A 22,496-nucleotide genomic window follows, 5' to 3' on the forward strand; every position below is an offset into this window, starting at 1 on the left:
TTCCTCCGACGCATTGGTGCGGCTGGCTTCCGGGTTGGATGCTCGCTGTGTTAAGAAGCAGTGCGGCTTGGTTGGGTTGTGTTTCGGAGGACGCATGGCTTTCGACCTTTGTCTCTCCCGAGCCCAGCATAACTACTAACAATTGGATACCACGAAATTGGGGAGAAAAAGGGGGTAAAAATTGAAAAATAAATAAATATATATATTTAAAAACATTTTTTTAAAGTAAATAGTATCCAGAGTAGAAGCAGTGTCACTGCAGTAGTTAGTAGTTGTGAGTTGCTATGTGCCCATGCTCTGTCCATTGCATGTTTGGTTGGCAGGAGGCCAAGTGCACTGTCAGAATGTTCTAGTGGTCTACTGATTTATAAAGTGTCTTCTGTCTGTCTCTTTCCCCAACATTTATCTAATCTCTCTTCTTCACCCTTTCACTTTCTCTTTCCAACCCCCCTTCTCTCTCTCTCTCTCTTACTCTCTCTCAGGCCCCTCTCTCTCTTCCCCTCTCTCTTTCTCAGGTTTAGACCTCTGCACCTCTCCTTTCTCCGCAGGTACCTGGTAACCCAGATAGAACTCCAGGTCTGTAGGCACATGGCCCTCCATTCTCTCCCTCAGTGAGAGGTGAGCCACGCTGGCCTCCCCAGCCCCCGCCCTGCCCCCGGACCCAGAGCCAGAGCCAGAGCCCGGCCCGGCCAGCCGAGAGGAGGAGCAGTATGTGAGCCTGCCTGAGCCACCCACCCCACCACCACCATGCAGGGACGCTGAGACCCTCACTGGTAGGTGTGTGTGTGTGAGTACGTTTGTAAGTCTGTGTGAGTGCGTATGAATGTGTGTGTGCATCTACTAACAAGAATGAGAAAATAGTTATAGGATGTGATGTGTCTCCTGTTTCTGCCTGTGATACTTTTCTCATTCATAAAAAAGTGTACAGATTTAACCCCCCTAGATGTGTGTAACACTGCTGACCTACCGGAAGTTGAGATCATCAGTCTGTTGGAGGAGCAGCTGCCGGTGTATCGGTTACGTGCCGACACCGTCTTCGGTTATGACCATGACGACTGGCTACACACACCGCTACTGTCACCAGACGCACGCATCGACCTGACCACAGAACAGATCGAGGAGACGCTCAAATACTTCTGTAAGTGTTTGTGTGTGAGGGCGGTTATGTGTGCAGTATAGTGTAGGGTATAGTATAGTGTTTTTGCTGTTCTAATGCTTGGGGAGATGACAGTTTCCACACAGGTTCTAGATCTTCTCTGTTGCATAACTCAGCAAGTATATTAGATCTCTGTGTGTATAATGTATAATGTATAGGCCGTGGCTCGGGTGGTTGATGTCCTGGAGGGCAGGTAGTTTGCCCCCGGGGATGGGTTGGGCAGACCGCACCACCCTTTGGAGAGCCCTGTGGTTGCGGCCGGTGCAGTTGCCATACCAGGCAGTGATACAGCCCGACAGGAGGCTCTCAATTGTGCATCTGCCACCTTGCCATGGTTAAATGCGGTGGTTCGCGCTTTCAGTTTTGCATAACAGATTTCACGACATATTAAGTGTGTTCCCTCAGGCCCCTACTCTACTACCACATATCCACAACCCAAAATCCATGTGTACGTGTGTGTATAGTGCGTATGCTATTGTGTGTTTGTATGCATATGTCTGTGCCGATGTTTGTGTTGCTTCACAGTCCCCGTTGTTTCATCAGGTGCATTTTTATCTGTTTTTTAGTCTAATTTTACTGCTTGCATGAGTTAGTTGATGTGTGTTAGCAGTTGATGTTATTGTTAACACAGACCCCGAAGCAAATCAGGGGGAGAAAAATAGGCTTATTCAAAGGGAACGGATCATTGCTGTTATTCTGAGAAGTAGATGTTCATTCTTCCCTGTCCTCAGTGATTCTCCACAGAACAAAGTGACAGGATGTAATTTATAGCCCCCAACCCTAGCCTGTTGTTGACCAATTAGAATTCCTTGCAGTAAAATTGGGCCAATGGCCAAATAACAAGTGTCCTGTTTCAGGCTCAATGTATAGACTATTCAGACCAATGAGATCTTGCCACATGTAGCTATGAGTCCAGGACTGAAGCCCCTACACAGATTCTAACCAGATGTTGAACTGGAAAACAACTATTTCCATTGATTGTTAATTCCCTATTGACCTCTAGTCCTCTGTGTTGTGGATTATCTTAAAATATTCTTACATGTGGAGTAGAGTTCTATGTAGTCATGGCTCTATGTAGTACTGTGTGCCTCCCATAGTCTGTTCTGGACTTGGGGACTGTGAAGAGACCTCTGGTGGCATGTCTTGTGGGATATGCATGGGTGTCCGATCTGTGTGCCAGTAGTTAAAACAGACAGCTTGGTGCATTCAACATGTCAATACCTCTCACAAATGCAAGTAGTGATATAGTCAATCTCTCCTCCACTTTGAGCCAGGAGAGATTGAGATGCATGTTATTAATGTTAGCTCTCTGTGTACATCGAAGGGCCTGCTGTGCTTCCTTTTTCTGAGCCAATTGCAATTTTCCTAAGTCCCTCTTTGTTCCACCTGACCACACGAATGAACAGTAGTCCATGTGCGACAAAACTATGGCCTGTAGGACCTGCCTTGTTGATAGTGCTTTTAAGAATGCAGAACAGCACTTTATTATGGACAGACTTCTTCCCATCCTAGCTACTGTTGTATCAATATGTTTTGACCATGACAGTTTACAATCCAGGGTTACACCAAGCAGTTTAGTCACCTCAACTTGCTCAATTACCACATTATTCATTACAAGTTTTAGTTGGTTTAGGGTTTAGTGAACGATTTGTCCCAAATACAATGCTTTTAGTTTTTGAAATATTTACGACTAACTAATTCCTTGCCACGCATTCTGTAACTAACTGCAGCTCTTTGTTAAGTGTTGTAGTCATTTCAGTCGCTGTGGTAGCTGACGTGTATAGCGTTGAGTCATCCGCATAGACATACTACACTGCCTTTAATCAAAGCCAGTGGAATGTCATTAGTAAAGATTGAAAAAAGTAAGGGGCCAAGACAGCTGCCCTGGGGAATTCCTGATTCTATCTGGATTTCGTTGGAGAGGCTTCCATTAAAGAACACTGTTAGACAGGTAACTCTTCATCCACAGTATAGCAGGGGGTGTAAAGCCATAACACATACGTTTTCCAGCAACAGACTATGATCGATAATGTCAATCGCCGCACTGAAGTCTAACATAACAGCCCCAACAATTTTTTTAGCATCAATTTCTCTCAGCCAATCATCAGACATTTGTGTAAGTGCTGTGCTTGTTGAATGTCCTTCCCTATAAGCGTGCTGAAAGTCTGAAAGTCCACAACTGTACATTTGGCGAAGCATGACAACTCAGCGACACAATGTCTCAACGCAGCCTTATAAGTCTGGGTTGAGGGACCCAAATGATTATAATACAAGCATTTAAAGATGCAGATGGTTTCATGGAATTCTTATTCAGTTCAAGGCACTTGGTCAAATGTTTTATTTCTTCATGAAGAGTAATAATCCTTTCTTTACAAATGAAGGTATCCATCGAACCTTTCCCCGTGACAACTATGAACATGTCGCAGATTATACACTTAATAGCATGCCAGTCCCCAGCAGATTCAATGGCGTTTTCACTGTTGAACTCCAACAGTCCAAGGGAACAAACATTTCCCGGCGGCGCTGGGGACTTCTATGCTCCCTCCATGGCTGTGGACGCCACCCACCAGTGCCTCGCGTAACTGTGTTGTTGTCTGACTCTTGTTGATTGTGAAGAGCAAAAGAGAATTGCAGGGGGGAGGGTGATGGTTGGGTCGGTTGTCAGTGGCAGGTCGCCGGTTGTGTCTTGGTGCGCACCGGTCCGGCTGTGTGTTAGCGTTTGGTGTAGTCTCTCAGAGCTGTGTCCCCAGTGTCCCCAGTGTCTGTAGTCATGGGGAATACAAAACATAAGGTTACAGCATGTACTGGCCAACAACTGGAGTCGCACTCACACGCTGTTTGACTTTCCTTTAGTAGTTCTATAGAGAGCGTTGTATAAGTTGAGCTCTTGGCAGCCTGGCTCGGTTGTTGGTATCCAGGTACTAAAGGGACCGCAAGATGGGCCGCGCAACGAACTTCCAGCGGTGGCAAGAGGAGGGCAACAGATGGATAATTCTTGATACACACAGGAAGCTGTTGAGTGTAAAAACCCGTCAGTGTTGAAGATGGGCAACTGGCTGGCCCTATTGTAGACCGGCGGACCAATTAAATGTTTTTTAAAATAATAATAATAATAATAGTAATAATATATTTATTTATTTATTTTGGAACTCAGTCGGGGTCTCAACTTACTGTTGAGAGTTACAATAATAGAATACACAAGGTGCAATTTCGAAATTTAGTTGTGCATCAGCAGTAACTTAATTAGCCTATGTCAGCTAACATTTTTTAGATTGGCAAGTTTGTCTAGCGGCCAGCTATCTAAACATGGTCGTATTACCAACCGGGCTGGGGCCCACCGATCCTCAGTTATCATATAAAAACTGCAAAAATGTGCCTCCACCCTATGGGAAGATGTGTAGAGTTGCAGGAAATTAGCTTTTAAATTATTTATTCTTCTCTTCGCTGTCACGAGGGGGCCAGCTAAAATGTTTTGCTCACAAGGTGGGGATATGGTAGTGGGCACACAGACCGAGGAGCCTCTGCAGCCCCTGATAAGTTCTGTTTTTTGTTATTGCTCCACCCCCATCACAGTTTCCCATCCCTGTTGTATAGTGTATTCCTGAAGATGTATCAAATGGGTCTACACCAGGCCTGGGCAAATGCCGGCTCGGGGGCCGTATGCGGCCCGCGACTGATTTAGTATGGCCCGCGGAATCTTGCTCAGATCACATAAAGAATTTGCGATTGTAAAGTTTTGAAAAACGTATTTGTTATTCAAATTAAAAGCCCAATGAATACTCACCTTTGTGTAATGATTTAATTGAACTCCCACCGCTTGTGGGACATTTATTTTGAAAGCATGTATAAATAACAACTGCACGAGGAGACAGTGACTGACAGGCTGACAAACACATCACAGTTACAAATAGTAGCTAGCTAGAAATTGCAGTTTTTCATAGATTTCAAGTAAAAGGAAAGTAGACAATGAATGTAGGGTGTTCCAGCAAGAGTGGACATCTAAATATGTATTTATTGAGGTATCAGGGAAAGCTGTGTGCTTAGTGTGCAAAGAGAGCATCGCTGTAATGGTTTTCCTCCTCTTCTGAGGAGGAGTAGGAAAGATCGGACCAATTTTAATGAAATATACCCAAACACTGAATAGAAAAGAACAAGAGAAATAATTGAAAACCAAAACAGTTCTGTATGATAAAACACAGACACAGAAAACAACTACCCACATATCATAGTGGGAAAACAGGCTGCCTAAGTATGGTTCTCAATCAGAGACAACGATAAACAGCTGCCTCTACCAGGCCAAACACAGAAATACAAAAACATAGAACACATAGAATGCCCACCCCAACTCACGCCCTGACCAAACTAAAATAGAGACATAAAAAAGGAACTAAGGTCAGGACGTGACAATCGCTGTCTTGAAAGACCACAACTTGTCCCGACACTTCCAGATGAAGCATGCAGATTATTATAGGAATATGTCTTCAGAGCAGAGGGCAAGTGCATCGAAAGAATTGCTTTCTCAGTTGCAAATGCAGCAAGGATTTTTCACAAAACTGCATTCAACAAACAACCGAATTGCGAGAGCTAGCTATGTACTGTTCCACAAAATTGCTAAATGTAGCAAGCCATTCGCTCGGGGCGATTTCATGAAATCATTTTTAATTGACTCTGCAGCAATACTTTGCCCCGACAAGAAAGAGCTGTATGAAAATGTTTCCCTATCAAGACGAACAGTGACACAGCGTGTTGAGGACATCACAGAGAATATGGAACAACAGTTGAAAGACAAAGGATTTCACCTATTTCTCCTGGGCCCTGGATGAGAGCAGTGATGCACGTGACACGGAGCAGTTGTTGATATTCTTACGAGGTCATAACCCCAGACTGTGAAATTACAGAGGAGCGTGCAGTCAATGAAGAGCACAACCACAGTGAAATATTTATTGGAGGAGGTTAGGAAGTGTGTGGCAAAGCTGGGATAGTGTTTTTGGGAAGTTTTCCAGTGTGACCACTGATGGCTGTCCAAATTTGACAGGAAAAAACGTTGACCTTTTGAAAGGATACAAGATCAAGTAGCTGAGCTGAACCCAGGTCAGAAAATTATTTCCTGCATTGCATTATTCATCAGGAGGTGCGCTGTAAATGTGTTCTGAAAATGAGCCATGTTGTGGATACAGTCACTAAAGTGGTAAACTTCATAAGAGCGACATCTTTAAACCACAGGCAGTTTGTTTCACTGTTGGAAGAGACAGTCGGGTCATGCATGTGAGTTTTCCCGTCGTTTTGAAGATTTCAAAGTGTTGGAAAATGACATGCATTATGTGATCTGAGCAAGATTAAGCAGGCCGTGCTGAATCAGTCGCTGGCCGCATACGGCCCCCGGGCCGGACTTTGCCCAGGCCTGGTGTAGGCACATGCATCTCTCGATGAACAAAACTTTCCAAAGATTTGTAGTCATGCTCAGAAGATGTTTGTACTGTTTGGGTCAACCTATGTATGTGAACAGACATTTTCAGTGATGAAATATAACAAGTCAAGACACAGATCATCTCTTACCGACTCTCACCTCTCAGCAGTCCTGTTCGTAGTGACATCAGAAACTACCTGACTTCACTCCTCTAGTCAATGCCCATTAGAGACTTCACTCCTCACACTGATTGAGTAGTTTAAATGTAATGTTGAGTTCTCTCTTTCTTGTGCTTTTGTGCATAGCCGTTATTAACAGGAGTTCTGTCCATGGTGCTGAATGCACAGTGTGCTTTTCCCTCTGTGTAGTTCATTGCATGTGAAAATACCTACCAAAAGGAGAACATGGATGTGGTTTATTTCTGTGCATGTTAAAAAAGTAAAATAAGTAGCATATCTGGATGTGATTTACAGTAGATTTACAATATCTGTCAACACAGTCATACACATGATGTATAATCCTGTAATATGATTCTGGCCCGCTATGGCAAAAATATATCCTAATGTGGCCCTCCATGGGAAATAATTGCCCAGGCATGGTCTACACCACCAGGGGGAAGTCCAATCAATCGTTCTCAGCCTTGTTTTGGTCTTGTGGGATGAGGTGTGTGTGTGTGTGTGTTGATGGAAGCTTAACTGTGATTATATAGGTGGATGGATGCTCTTTGTCCTTGGACAGAGGGGGAATACGTGTGTGTGTGTGTGTGTGTTTGTGTTTACTCTATTGAGATGGCCTGTGGGCATGACAGTGGGTGTGACTGGGAATGGAGGAGGGTCTGTCCCTGATTTTACAATCTCTGATTGGTTCCCTCTGTCTTCCTCCCCTCCAATCAGGATGCTATCTCAGCTACAGCTCTCACTCAGCAGTACACTAGAGTGTGTGTGTGTGTGTGTGACTTTCTTACCTAAGTACTGTCACTGTGGAAAGGAGAAGAGGGAGGGAATGAGAGGAAAGAAGGATGAGGAGGATGGAGAGAATTACAGGGGATGGATGTGAGCTGGAGGACTGGCGCTATGAGGAGGGAACTGAGGGTAACACTGGTGTGTGTTTGTGTGTGTGTGTGTGTGTCTGTGTCTGTGTCTGTGGGTGTCTTTGTTTTTCTGAGAGAGAGAAAAAGAGGGTGAGAGTTGTGTTAAGTGTAAACCTGTTTTTCAGTTTGTTGTAGAGAGATTGTAAGACCCTATCATTAAGGGATTTAGTTCTGTATTGTGTAGAGAGAATGGTGCTTCAGGCTCATATTTGAGATTTGTCTGTAATGTGTTTAAGTGTAGCTTGTTTTCCGCTCATAGTTGACGCAACGCTAAGTGCCTGGATACAGCCCTTAGCCGTGATATATTGGACATATACCACAAACCCCTGAGGTGTCTTATTGCTATTATAAACTGGTTACCAACATAATGAGAACAGTAAAAATAAATGTTTTGTCATACCCGTGGTATACGGTCTGATATACCACGGCTTTCAGCCAATCAGCATTCAGGGCTCGAACCACCCAGTTTATAATAATGTTTAATAATGTGTTATAATAGGTTTAAAGAGGAACTGATGGAGCTGTGTGATGTTGAGCTGGTTCAGTGTGACCTGTCTACCCTCAGGCTCACAAACACTCCCTCACATCATATGTCTCAGTTTCTCAGCGTCTCAATTCATGTTTGTTTTTGTTTCGGTACTTGGTTTAATGACAGAATGTCAGGTTTTAGGAAGTGTCTGTCTATTGGAGGTTGAGGAAGCTAAAGAAGCATTGTATTTTACGGATGCTCTAGCTCTCTTTAACTGTAATTTAGTTAGAAGTTTATTGTAAAGATGGTTGATTTAGAAGAGGCTATGTTATGTTTTAGTGAGTTTCTAGGTCATTACTAATTAAATTGATAATTATAGTTCTGATCAATATCAGCTTCAAGCCTATTGAGCACATCAGCCGTGTGCGGCATGGAACATAGTCCCCTTGTCTGAACCCTCAGGGTGTTCCAGGGAAAGTATTCCCCAGTAGTGATGCACGGGTTGACTCATCATCTGGGGCAGGTTTAGGGTAATGAAATATTGTGTGGATGAAGGGCGGGTGGCTTGCGGGCGGTCTGAATAAAGAGAAAACAATACCTTAAATCCATAAAGGTGTCATTGTTGTGCAATAATATATTTATAGGCTACACATTGAGTTTTTGTTCTTCTTGTTTTAGGCTATATTGGAAAATATTTTTGGTAATGGGCAAAAAAAGTTAGCGTCGATCCATGGAGGCAAAAAGGACAATGTGTCTGTGGTGTTGAGTTTAATTCAATACGAGAAAAGCTGCACAATGGAGAGTTGAAAATAAAGACAAGGGAGGGCGAGAAAAGTCATGTTTGAGGAAGATTTGGTGATTATGTTATGTGTGATGAGTGTGAGGCGCAATACAAATTTGACAGTCACAAGATGGGGACTTCAAATAGGCCTATGGCATGTCAAGGGAACTGTAGTCTACTGTTCAGATGGGCTAAATGGAAACTGAAATCTGGACACTGACTGTAGGTCTGTAACCTCTCACATCGTCTTAATATTAACTCCTGCAGAATTAAGCATTTCTTTCAGTAAAATTCTACACCACCTATATGCAACATTTAGACTGGGAACATGAGTGGAGAAATGTGATTTCTTTCAGCATCTTAAGAGAATGTGAATGCAAATAGATGCCGTCTCTAGAGGGGCTTCTTTATCAGCATCATAAAAGATCATATTATTTCAACCACATAAAATATACATCCAAACTGAAATCTTATCAGAAACATGTTGGGTCGTTTTCACAGCTTTCTATTTCCTTACAACAGGTCAAACTGATGTCATTGCGAGGTTTTGCACAGAGAATCTTTCAATTTTTTGTTTTGTTATTGAATAATTCTCCCAGGTCCCTAATCGTCTTTGCTCTGCGAAAGAAGCAGAGATGACAGAGAACATTTTACCCATGGCAGCTACATTAAAGCATTCATTCTATTGATTTCTGACATTATGCTGGTGAGCATTAGTGTTCTAGGGCAACATATAATGACAGAAGAGAAGCTGCATGTATCTAATTATAGACAAGTTGACTATCAAATAGTCTCCCAAAATGTTGGAAATTATGAGCAGAAACATACATGTACAGCCTTCAGAAAGTATTCATACCCCTTGACCTTTTCCATATTTGGTTGTGTTACAGCCTGAATTCAAGATGGATTACATTGTTGTTTTTTTCTCACCAATCTACACACAATACCCCATAATGACAAAGTGAAAACATGTTTGTAGAAATGTTTTCATATTTATTAAAAATGAAGTAGTCACACTACTGAGTCAATACATGTTATAACCACCATTGGCAGTGATTACAGCTGTGAGTGTTTCTGGGTAAGTCTCTAAGAGCTTTCCTCACCTGGATTGTGCAACATTTGCCCAATATTATTTTCTAAATTCTTCAAGCTCTGTCAAATTGGTTGTTGATCATTGATCACCATTTTCAGGTCTTGCCATAGATTTGCAAGTAGATTTAAGTCAAAACTGTTACTCGACCACTCAGGAACATTTACTGTCTACTTGGTAAGCAACTCCAGTGTAGATTAGGCATTGTGTTTTAGGTTATTGTCCTGCTGAAAGGTGAATTAATATCCCAGTGTCTGGTGGAAAGCAGAATGAACCAGGTTTTCACGGATGACGTTGCCTGTCCTTTTAAAGAATTGATTTTTATTGAATATTTAAAACATACAATCTACTTGCAATGAAGCCGCTCAACATCTACATCACATTAGACATTAGTCTAACAGACTCCCGAACCAGCGACCCACCAGCCACCGGCTCAACCTCCCAACCGCCAGGCCACCAGCCCTCCAAGATCCCCACCACAGTTCCCCAATAGTAGTCCCTTCTTTGCGAGGCATTGGAAAACCTCCCTGGTCTTTGTGGTTGAATCTGTGTTTGAAATTCACTGCTCGTCTGAGGGACCTTACAGATAATTATGTGTGGGGTACAGAGATGAGGGAGTTATAAAAAAATCATGTTAAACACTGTTATTGCACACAGAGTAGGCCCATGCACCTTATTATGTAACTTTTAAAGCAAATGTTTATTCCTAAACTTAATTAGGCACACCATAACAAAGGGCTTGAATACTGATTGACTGAAGACATTTCAGATTTTCATTTTTGATACATTTGTAAACGTTTCTAAAAACATTATGCCACTAACATTATGTGGTATTGTGTGTAGATCCGTGACACAACATCTCAATGTAATCCATTTTAAATGCAGGCTATAACACAACAAAAATAGGAAAAAGTCAAGGGGTGTGAATATTTTCTGAAGGCACTATATCTAAATTAGGCAAACAAAAATCCTGCACTCCTGTTAAAAAACAAATTCTTACGTGTCTGACTGTTCTGTATTAGCAGGTTAGTCTCGGGATCGGGCATCAGATTTTCACTTTATCACATATAGTCTCTGATAGTTGGGTGCTTGCGGATTGATTATTAGCAATTGCGGGCGGGTGCGGGTAAACAATCAGCTGACCCGTGCACCACTATTCTCCGGTTCTCACTAGATGGCCATGCTGTAAAGGATGAAATGGACAATATCATTCGAATTGATTAGCAAGTAAATTAGTGTAATTTAGGGTTTGGGTTAGGGGTATGGTTAAGGATATGTTGAGGTTATGGCTATTGGTTAAAATCAGAGATCAATGTGTTCTTACTCTTCTCTATAAACAGTGTGTGTCAAGTCAGTTGTGTGTGTATTCTAGCTCCTCTCTCCATCCACAGTGCTATGTGCAGACAGAGTGGGCCAGATGACGAAGACCTACAATGACATCGATGCTGTCACACGTCTGCTGGAGGAGAAAGAGAGGGACCTGGAGTTGGCTGCTCGGATCGGCCAATCACTGCTCAAGAAGAACAGAACGCTCACAGAGCAGAATGACTACCTGGAGGTACAAGTGGGACACATCACAGAGGAGGTGAGAGAGACATTGGGTCACAGAAGAGCACACAAGTGCATGTACGCACACATGCATTTACAATAACTGAGTTACAAGGGCACTAGTTCCTCATGCATAAACCCAGCTTTGTTTTTTTGCCAATGTTGCAAAGTTAGGTGTCATTGGTCAGGTTTTTAAAATACATTTTGGCTATATTTTTTCAGTAGTATAAATGTGACTTTTAAAGATCCACTGTTATAGGTATTTTGTTTTTGATATCAGTAAACAACACTGAGTGCTAGTGCTGCATCACCAGCTCAGTGATCTGTGTGTTCTCAGGTGGCCCAGCTGCATCATGAGTTGAACCTGAAGGATGAGTTGCTGCAGTTCTACACCAATGCATCAGAGGAGAGTGAAGAGGACTCTACTACTGGCTCACCCACGTTAGTATTGTCTGTGTGTTTACTATTCCTGACTGTCTTTCTCTCTCTGTCTCATCGCCAAAGCAAGTGAAAATGATAAACAAAGTGAAATAACCACAAAAAAGTGAACAGTAAATATTACACTCACACAAGTTCCAAAATAATAGACATTTCATATTATGTCTATATAGTGTTTTAGCGATATGCAATTAGTTAAAGTACAAAAGGGAAAATAAATAGATATGGTTTGTATTTACAATGGTGTTTGTTCTTCACTGGTTGCCCTTTTCTTGTGGCAACAGGTCACACATCTTGCTGCTGTGATGGCACACTGTGGTATTTCACCCAATAGATATTTCGAGTTTATCAAAATTGGATTTGTTTTCGAATTCTTTGTGGGTCTGTTTAATCTGAGAAATATAGGTATGTCTCTAATATGGTCATACATTGGGCAGGAGGTTAGGAAGTGCAGCTCAGTTTCCACCTCATTTTGTGGGCAGTGAGCACATAGCCTGTCTTCTCTTGAGAGCCTTGTCTGCCTACGGCGGCCTTTCTCAATAGCAAGGCTATGCTCACTGAGTCTGTACATAGTCAAAGCTTTCCTTAATTTTGGGTCAGTCACAGTGGTCAGGTATTCTGTCGCTGTGTACTCTCTGTGTAGGGCCAAATAGCATTCTAGTTTGCTCTGTTTTTTTGTTAATTCTTTCCAATGTGTCAAGTAATTATCTTTTTGTTTTCTCATGATTTGGTTGGGTCTAATTGTGCTGCTGTCCTCTCTCTCTCTCTCTCTCCCTCTCTCTCTCTCTCTCTCTCTCTCTCTCCCGCTCTCTCTCTCTCCCGCTCTCTCTCTCTCTCTCTCTCCCCGCTCTCTCTGTCTCTCTCTCTCTCTCCCGCTCTCTCTCTCTCTCTCTCTCTCTCCCGCTCTCTCTCTCTCTCTCCCTCTCTCTCTCTCTCTCTCTCACTCTCTCTCCCGCTCTCTCTCTCTCTCTCTCTCCGCTCTCTCTCTCCCCGCTCTCTCTCTCTCTCTCTCCCGCTCTCTCTCTCTCTCTCTCTCCCGCTCTCTCTCTCTCTCTCTCTCTCCTCTCTCTCTCTCTCTCTCTCTCTCTCTCTCTCTCTCTCTCTCCCGCTCTCTCTCTCTCCCGCTCTCTCTCTCTCTCTCTCTCCCGCTCTCTCTCTCTCTCTCCCGCTCTCTCTCTCTCTCACTCTCTCCCGCTCTCTCTCTCTCTCTCTCTCTCTCTCCCGCTCTCTCTCTCTCCCGCTCTCTCTCTCTCTCTCTCTCTCTCCCGCTCTCTCTCTCTCTCTCTCTCCCGCTCTCTCTCTCTCTCTCTCTCCCCGCTCTCTCTCTCTCTCTCCCGCTCTCTCTCTCTCTCTCTCCCCGCTCTCTCTCTCTCTCCCCCGCTCTCTCTCTCTCTCTCTCTCCCTCTCTCTCTCTCTCTCTCTCTCTCTCTCTCTCTCTCTCTCCCCTTTCTCCCGCTCTCTCACTCTCTCTCTCTCTCCCGCTCTCTCTCTCTCTCCCACTCTCTCTCTCTCTCTCTCTCCCCACTCTCTCTCTCTCTCTCCCGCTCTCTCTCTCTCTCTCTCTCTCCCGCTCTCTCTCTCTCTCTCTCTCTCTCTCTCTCTCTCTCTCTCTCCCGCTCTCTCTCTCTCCCCGCTCTCTCTCTCTCTCTCTCTCCCGCTCTCTCTCTCTCTCCCGCTCTCTCTCTCTCTCTCTCTCTCCCTCTCTCTCTCTCTCTCTCTCTCTCTCCATCTAGGAGTAAGCGGAGTAAGCTGCTGGGTGTGTCAGGATTTGGAGCTGACTCTATGCAGAGGAAACTCAGAGAGCTGGAGGAAGAGAACCTATCTCTCCGCTCAGAGGCCTGTAATCTGAAGACTGAGACTGAGACCTACGAGGAGAAGGAACAACAGCTGGTCAACGACTGTGTTAAAGAACTCAGTGAGTGGAGGAGTATTATACTCTTATACTCTTTCTTTCCTCATGACCCATACCTCCTGAGCTTGCCTCTCTTCCTCTCTCTCTCTCCCTTCCTCTTTAGCTCTTTCTCGCTCTCTCGCACTCTCTATGCTCTCCATCATTTTCTATCAATTAAAATATACTTCACTGGTATTGAATGCCACTTTTGGCATGAATTTAAAATAATGTTGCCAGAGCAGCTAATGAATCCCCCCTCTCTCCTCTCCTGTCTCCAAGACAGTCCAGTCTGTAGATAAACACCTAATGAATCCCCCCTCTCCCCTCTCCTGTCTCCAGGACAGTCCAGTCTGTAGATAAACACCTAATGAATCCCCCCTCTCCCCTCTCCAGGACAGTCCAGTCTGCAGATAAACACCATAGCGGAGGAGTTGGCTCGGAAGACAGAGGACGCCATGCGACAGCAGGAGGAGATCACACACCTGCTCTCTCAAATAGTTGACCTACAGAAGAAAGCCAAGTCGGTGAGACACGCATACCCATGCTTTACCCTCAGTAATACACTGCATGCAATGTGGTATATACTCAGTACAATACTCTTTGTGAGTGTGTGTGTGTTTCTTCAGTTCGCAGTGGAGAACGAGGAGCTCTCTCAGCACCTAGGGGCAGCTAAAGATGCCCAGAGACAACTCACAGTCGAGGTTAGACTCACACCCTACCCCTTTGCCAACCTACACCTCATGAATACTTTGCCAATGAGAAAAAGTAATCACGCCTGCTCTCTTTTGTTCCTTCTCTCTAGCTAACAGATTTGGATGATAAATATTCAGAGTGTATAGAGATGCTCCATGAGGCTCAGGAAGAGCTGAAGTACTTGAGGAACAGAAACCATCCTGCTGGAACACCACGCAGATTCCATCCTCTGGGTCTCTACCCTATGGTATGTGTGTGGTAGGGGTTATCAGAACGTACACTCTCAAAAGAGCGATCTCCTTTTGAGAGTGTAGTTGTATATCATAGAGCTGATGGTGTGTGTGTCTATGGTGTGTGTGTACGGCAGGACTCCCTGGCAGCAGAAATAGAGGGGACGATGAGGAAGGAGATGAGTCTGGATGACCCTGAGTGCGAGGAACAGAAGTACACACGCTTCTATTAGTTTATAACACTCTTCTAATCTTTCTCAATACTGTATAGTAACATAAACTCACCTATACTCATAATATATACCCATAGCTACCATACTTGCCTACACTCATGCCTAATTCATTTTATGTGTGTGAACAGGGTGCACCACAAGCGTGTGTTTGAGACAGTGAAGAACATCAACCAGATGGTCCGGCAGCGTTCTCCAATCCCGTCTAACGCCAACATCCCGGGATCCAATCAGGCGTCGTCTCTTAGCTCCGCTCACTCTAGTGGCAGGACCACACCCATGACTGGTAGCATTAGCTGGGATGTCAGAGGTGACGGTGTCACCCTTGACAACCGACAACAGAGCATGCTCATGGAGTCAGCAGCAGACAATCAGGACAGGTAAGTCGTGCATACCTGAACCTGTGAACCACCCTGTCTTTGACACAGTATAGTTGTACAGTTTACCAGATCTCGCCTGAAGAAATGTTTAAAATCTAACGAACCATATTAAAATGAAATTAGAACAAGCTTTTCATATTCACCAGGTTCATTTTTTAAATAGTCTATTTATGTGCATCAGTCTAGTAATATTTATCTATTTCTGTTTGGGCTTTAGTGTGGACGCCCGTGCTAAGAAAGCAGCTGGTGTTGAGGACCTGAGGCTGGCGTTACGCCGCCTGTCCCTGCGCCGCCAGAACAACCTGAGCGAGAGACGCTTCTTTGAGGAGGAAAGAGGGAGGAGGAGAGGTGGAGGAGGAGTTGCGCAGGATGGGGGCAGGGGGTGGGATGACACCCTCAGATAGCATCATGTCTCTGGGGTCATTACACCTGTGGGCCTCCCGACCATACCTCCCCGACAAACTACAGATCGTTAAACCCCTGGAAGGTGAGGGAGAGAAGGAGAGGGGGACGAGGAGAGAGGAGAAGAGAAAGGTGGGGATGAGGGGAGAGGAGAGAAGGATGGGGTGGAGGAGAGAGAGAGAGAGGGAAGAGAGGGAGGGACTGGCCAAGCCGTGGGAGAGAGGTAGGGAATGGCAGCGAGATGTAGAAGGAGGGAGCGAGGTAGAGAGAGAAGGAGAGGGAGAGGGAAGGGATGGGGAAAAGAGTGGAGGAGAGAGGGAGAGAAGAAGTTGGAGCAAAAAGAGGGGACTAGATAGAGAGAGGGAGCGAGGGAGGAGATGGGCTAGAGAGGTAGAACAGGGGAGAGAAACAGAAGAAGGGATAGAAAGAGGAGAGCGTCCTGTATCTTTAATGTTGTTTAACTCCTTCTGGTCTCTGATGCATCACCATCGTAAGTCAGGCCTCTCCACCTCACAACACTCCTACTATAGAGACCCTCAGCCTAGAGGTTGGCTGGGGATCAATTAAAATATAAGTTTAATCATGAGCAGTGTGGTGTTTTGTTGTGCTGCTGCTACCCTCTGCTGGTGAGGGGATAAACATACAACATGATAACATTTTGATGTAACATTAAATATGTGAGATGTCTGAGTCTAACTCTTTATTTTCTCTTTAGTTCACTATTCCATCTGTTTTGGTGTACTTCCCCCCTCTGCTACTTTCTTTCTTGTTATAATACTTTAATTTCTTTCATCTCATTTACTCATTTTAATGAAATCCTTTGTTCATTTTTCATCTTCTGTTTAACTCAACTTTTACTCTGCATCTTCAATAAAAACCTGACCTCATTCTCTTCTTCTGCTCTCTTCATTCTTTCACTTCTGTTGCCTGTGTGTGTTTTTTCATTTTCTCTGCAGCCTCCCTAGCTTTGTGTTGGGCTTTACTGTTATGGCTTTAACCATTGTCTACAGTTGAGATGTTTTCATGCAATACAATAAAACACACCCACTTTCCTCACTTCTCTCAAATGTTTAACCATATATAGCAAATTGTGAAAATGTGTGTGTGTGTGTGTGTGTGCCTGTGCTTGTATGTAAATATGTTTCTCTCAGCCTTTGCATTTCTCTCTTGGTCCTGTCGTCTCCAGGCTCTGCGACCCTTCACCACTGGCAGCAGTTGGCTCAGCCCCACTTAGGAGTGATCCTGGATGCTAGACCTGGGGTTGTACCTAAAGGCTTCAGGCCTCTGGAACTAGAGCTGGAACAGGTAAGTGTGTGTGTGTGTGTGTGTGTGTGTTTCCCATGGGTGTGTGTGTATATGGAATAACCTGTGTGTTTGTGTGTATGTTTTGGTGTTGCAGGTGTATCCATGGGGTGGTTTCGAGGAGGATGAACCAGGAGAGCAGTACTTCCAGAGTCTCCCCACCTCCTCAGCCTCTGCCTCCCCCGCCCTCCCCCTCAGCCTCACCCTCCTTACCCCTCTACTCCCCCAGCCACCTCGCCTCACCCTCAGCCCCCTCTCCCTCCCCTCACCTAAGCAACACTGATCCTGCAGGTATGTTTCCATATGCACATACAGATACTATGATAGATGCTACATCAACATGTTAGATACTAAGAATACTTAACCATTTATATTCAAAGTGAAAGAGAGAGAGAGCGATTCAAAAGACAGAGAGAGAGCGATTCAAAAGAGAGAGAGAGCGATTCAAAAGACAGAGAGAGAGCGATTCAAAAGACAGAGAGAGAGCGATTCAAAAGACAGAGAGAGAGCGATTCAAAAGACAGAGAGAGAGCGATTCAAAAGAGAGAGAGAGCGATTCAAAAGACAGAGAGAGAGCGATTCAAAAGACAGACAGAGAGAGAGCGATTCAAAAGACAGAGAGAGAGCGATTCAAAAGACAGAGAGAGAGCGATTCAAAAGACAGAGAGAGAGCGATTCAAAAGACAGAGAGAGAGCGATTCAAAAGACAGAGAGAGAGTGATTCAAAAGACAGAGAGAGAGCGATTCAAAAGACAGAGAGAGAGCGATTCAAAAGACAGAGAGAGAGCGATTCAAAAGACAGAGAGAGAGCGATTCAAAAGACAGAGAGAGAGCGATTCAAAAGACAGAGAGAGCGATAGAAATAGATAAACAGAAAGAGAAAGTGTTTTAGTGGTTAACTAAGTGGTTGACTGGTTCAATCATATACACACTGGTTCAGTGGTTCACTGAGTGGTTCATTGAGTGGTTCAGTGGTTCACTGCCACTTTTCCAGCCAGGAAAGGTAGAGGAGAACAGATAGACTATTCTGTGTGTTTGTGTCTTTGTGTTTTCAGCGGTGTACTACCCAGGTAAATGCATGGCCCATACCAGCTCTACCTACACCTTTACTACCTGTCGTATCCTACACCCAACTGATGAGCTGACCCGCGTCACACCCAGGTACAGAGACACACCATACACCTACATCTCCTCCTTCTCTACCACCATACACCTCCCTCTTCTCCTTCTCTACCACCCTACACCTCCCTCTTCTCCTTCTCTACCACCCTACACCTCCCTCTCCTCCTTCTTTACCACCATATACCTCCCTCTCCTCCTTCTCTACCACCATGCACCTCCCTCTCCTCCTTCTCTACTACCATACACCTCCCTCTCCTCCTTCTCTACCACCATACACCTCCCTCTCCTCCTTCTCTACCACCATACACCTCCCTCTCCTCCTTCTTTACCACCATACACCTCCCTCTCCTCCTTCTCTACCACCATACACCTCCCTCTCTTCCTTCTCTACCACCATACACCTCCCTCTCCTCATTCTCTACCACCATACACCTCCCTCTCCTCCTTCTCTACCACCATACACCTCCCTCTCCTCCTTCTCTACCACCATACACCTCCCTCTCCTCCTTCTCTACCACCATACACCTCCCTCTCCTCCTTCTCTACCACATACACCTCCCTCTCCTCCTTCTCTACCACCATACACCTCCCTCTCCTCCTTCTCTACCACCATACACCTCCCTCTCCTCCTTCTCTACCACCATACACCTCCCTCTCCTCCTTCTCTACCACCATAAACCTCCCTCTCCTCCTTCTTTACCAACATACACCTCCCTCTCCTCCTTCTTTACCACCATACACCTCCCTCTCCTCCTTCTTTACCACCATACACCTCCCTCTCCTCCTTCTCTGCCACCATGCACCTCCCTCTCCTCCTTCTCTACCACCATACACCTCCCTCTCCTCCCTCTATACCACCATACACCTCCCTCTCCTCCTTCTCTACCACCATACACCTCCCTCTCCTCCTTCTCTACCACCATAAACCTCCCTCTCCTCCTTCTTTACCAACATACACCTCCCTCTCCTCCTTCTCTACCACCATACACCTCCCTCTCCTCCTTCTCTACCACCATACACCTCCCTCTCCTCCTTCTTTACCACCATACACCTCCCTCTCCTCCTTCTCTACCACCATACACCTCCCTCTCCTCCTTCTTTACCACCATACATCTCCCTCTCCTCCTTCTTTACCACCATACACCTCCCTCTCCTCCTTCTCTGCCACCATGCACCTCCCTCTCCTCCTTCTCTACCACCATACACCTCCCTCTCCTCCCTCTATACCACCATACACCTCCCTCTCCTCCTTCTCTACCACCATACACCTCCCTCTCCTCCTTCTCTACCACCATAAACCTCCCTCTCCTACTTCTTTACCAACATACACCTCCCTCTCCTCCTTCTCTACCACCATACACCTCCCTCTCCTCCTTCTCTACCACCATACACCTCCCTCTCCTCCTTCTCTACCACCATACACCTCCCTCTCCTCCTTCTTTACCACCATACACCTCCCTCTCCTCCCTCTATACCACCATACTCCTTCTTCTCCCTCTTCTCTCTAAAGTGTACACTTGTTCTCTGTCCACACGTTATCTCATAGATCACAATTGTTGCAGTGTGCAGTCTCAATGTTCTCTGTTCTTTCTCTGCCCGTCTTTTTCAAATGGTGTTGTTATCCCTTCCCTCCTCTCCAGTGTTAACCCCGGCATGTCCTCGTCATCCTGTGTGATGACATCATCTATCCTGGCCACTCCCGCTGCCACGCCCTGTCATACACCCCGCAGGATGAGTCTACTACGACCCTCTGAGTCCTCTACCAACCTCAGGTACACACACACACACACACACACACACACACACACAATATATAAAACTTGATAGATTGACTCTAGCTACTACGTCTCATTCCCAGGACTTTGTCTGTGTGTGTGTGTGTGTGTGTGTGCACCTGCCCGTGTGTGTATATGATTTCCCTTCTTCAGGGAAGCCACACGTACCACCAGTACCTCTCTGGGATTAGTGCGCCTTCTGCAGGAGAGAGGCATCTCTGCAGCCATGTACCACCACCAGACCCAGGGCTGGGACAGGGCTGGCGGGCCCGGGGTGGGGAGCGGAGGGGTGCTGTTCAGTACCTCTATCACCCCTAACCTCCACCCAGCCCCCCACCCCGACTCCCTCCGCCCCTCCACTCCCCCCAACTCCCCCACAGGACACGACCCCCCATCCTCGGGGACCAACACCCCCGCGGGCTTCGACTTCAAGTCTCCTTCCTATGACAACTTCCTGGCCTCCAAGCCGGCACGGTCCATTCTGAAGGAAGTATCGGGGGATGGGGAGCAGCCGGAGCAGGAGGCAGCAGAGGGGGAGAGATTGTGAGAGCCAGACAGATGTTAGCGTCACAGTTCATAACCTCAACCTGGTGGACAAGGTGAGGCGCCTGGGTGTGGCTGGGTGTCCTCCAGGACCAGGGGGTGTAACCGGGGGACCAAGTCCCCTCCTGGGGCCTCTGGGTGGGCTACGGAGGCCCGGGTCGCCCTTTGGACCAGAGGGGATGAGGAGGAACAGGAGTTATCCAGCTATGGTAGGGGCCAGTATGGCGATGAAGGGCCCGGGGCCCCAGGAGGACTCAGAACTATTCCTGCCTCCTAACAAAATGCCTAAAGAGAAGAGCCTCAAGTAGAGGCTGGGACCTCTGGCCTCTAACCGCTGACCCCTAATATTAACCCTAACCAACTAGTTTCCTCAGGAGACTGAACTTGTTACTTACCTGTTAGACCTCTGGTACTATAGCTAGTTTTTCAAAATCCTACAAACTATTGGTACTCCTGGTCTAGCTATTGACAAATGACAACCAGTCACCTTTCTCAGCTACTGACAATGAATTAGTCTTCTAGTTCTAGCCGATGCTTATCCTTCCAGCTCCAAAACCAAATGGCTACCCTGCTGTCTGCTACTGTTTAACCAGCTACCAAACTAGTACTAACATTGAACAATGATCTTCCATAATAGCTAAAACTTTTCCTCTCTAGCCCTTGAACACAGCTATTTCTCCCTGATGTAAGTCAATGAAATGACATTGAACCGATGTCTGCGCCCAGAGTGGGGTAAGCTCCTTACATGTAGACTAAGCATAATATATGTAGTTCAAATCTAATTGTATTTGTCACATTTTCTTTAACCTTTATTTAACTAGGCAAGTCAGTTAAGAACAAATTCTTATTTTCAATGACGGCCTTGGAACAGTGGGTTAACTGCCTGTTCAGGGGCAGAACGACAGATTGGTACCTTGTCAGCTTGGGGATTTGAACTTGCAACCTTCCGGTCACTAGTCCAACGCTCTAACCACTAGGCTACGCTGCCGCCCTTTGTAAACAACAGGTGTAGACTAACAGTGAAAGTCTTACTAAAGGGCCCTTCCCAACAATGCAGAGAGAAAACAAGTCATAATAACACAAGGAATAAATGCACAATGAGTAACGATAACTTGGCTACTTACACGGGGTACCAGTACTGAGTGGATGTGCAGGGGTACGAGGTAACTGAGATAGATATGTACATGCATACATACATACAATAATAAATAGTAGCAGCAGCGTATGTGACGAGTCAAAAGAGTTCATGCAAAAGGGTCAATGCAGATAGTCTGGGCAGCTATTGGTTAACTATTTAACTACCTATTCACCAGTCTTATGGCTTGGGGGTAGAATCTGTTCAGGATCCTGTTGGTTTCAGACTTAGTGTATTGGTACCCCTTACCATGCGCTAGCAGAGACAACAGTCTATGACTTGGGTAGCTGGAGTCTTTGACAATTTGCTGAGTAAGTTAGATCAAACTTACACATCATGTGATTGTCATGTCAGCTGGACTTGGAGCTTCTTCATCACCATGTATTTAGATTACTAGTATCATGTAGCACCGCTAACTATAGTCTAAACCTTTCTTCCTAGGTAATAATGGATTGTGAGATAATGTTGAATATATAACAATTCTAATGGTAAAGATTTTCCACCAAATTCATGAAATAGATGATCAACTTTTTTGCTCAACTCTTTCTCCTTCTTTCTTTTTCTCTTCCACTCTCTCTTTCTCTCTCCCTGTTCTCAATGAGAAGAATAAGTCATAGTTCACTTTTAAGAGTCTTGTTAATGTTTTGTCTGTGTGTTAAAGTTTCATTAGTGTTATTTTTCTAAATGACTATAGACAAAGGGAAATGGATAGTGGTTTCAGAGTGGTCAGTGAGTGAGGGAATTATGAAAAGATCAATATACCCACTGCTGGAATGGAGACAGGGAAGGAGGAACAGGGGGAAGGGATAGAGGT

General features: G+C 45.2%; 1 protein-coding gene across 1 annotated transcript; it reads left to right on the forward strand.

Annotated features, from left to right (window-relative positions):
* The first annotated feature begins 624 nt into the window (after positions 1 to 624).
* Positions 625 to 21,419, forward strand: LOC112264500 (trafficking kinesin-binding protein 1). Its single transcript, XM_024441143.2, is given in 18 exon segments — positions 625 to 773; positions 944 to 1,138; positions 11,385 to 11,578; positions 11,879 to 11,982; positions 13,713 to 13,894; positions 14,264 to 14,394; positions 14,497 to 14,571; positions 14,673 to 14,810; positions 14,931 to 15,007; positions 15,155 to 15,403; positions 15,621 to 15,746; positions 15,748 to 15,890; positions 16,992 to 17,110; positions 17,205 to 17,298; positions 17,300 to 17,398; positions 18,163 to 18,268; positions 19,870 to 20,001; positions 20,158 to 21,419. Coding segments are annotated over 16 exon segments (2,337 nt in total). The 5' UTR covers positions 625 to 773; positions 944 to 1,138; positions 11,385 to 11,410; the 3' UTR covers positions 20,552 to 21,419.
* Positions 21,420 to 22,496: the final 1,077 nt, after the last annotated feature.

This window comes from Oncorhynchus tshawytscha, linkage group LG13 (assembly GCF_018296145.1).
Source record: "Oncorhynchus tshawytscha isolate Ot180627B linkage group LG13, Otsh_v2.0, whole genome shotgun sequence".
In the NCBI taxonomy this organism is placed as follows: domain Eukaryota; kingdom Metazoa; phylum Chordata; class Actinopteri; order Salmoniformes; family Salmonidae; genus Oncorhynchus; species Oncorhynchus tshawytscha.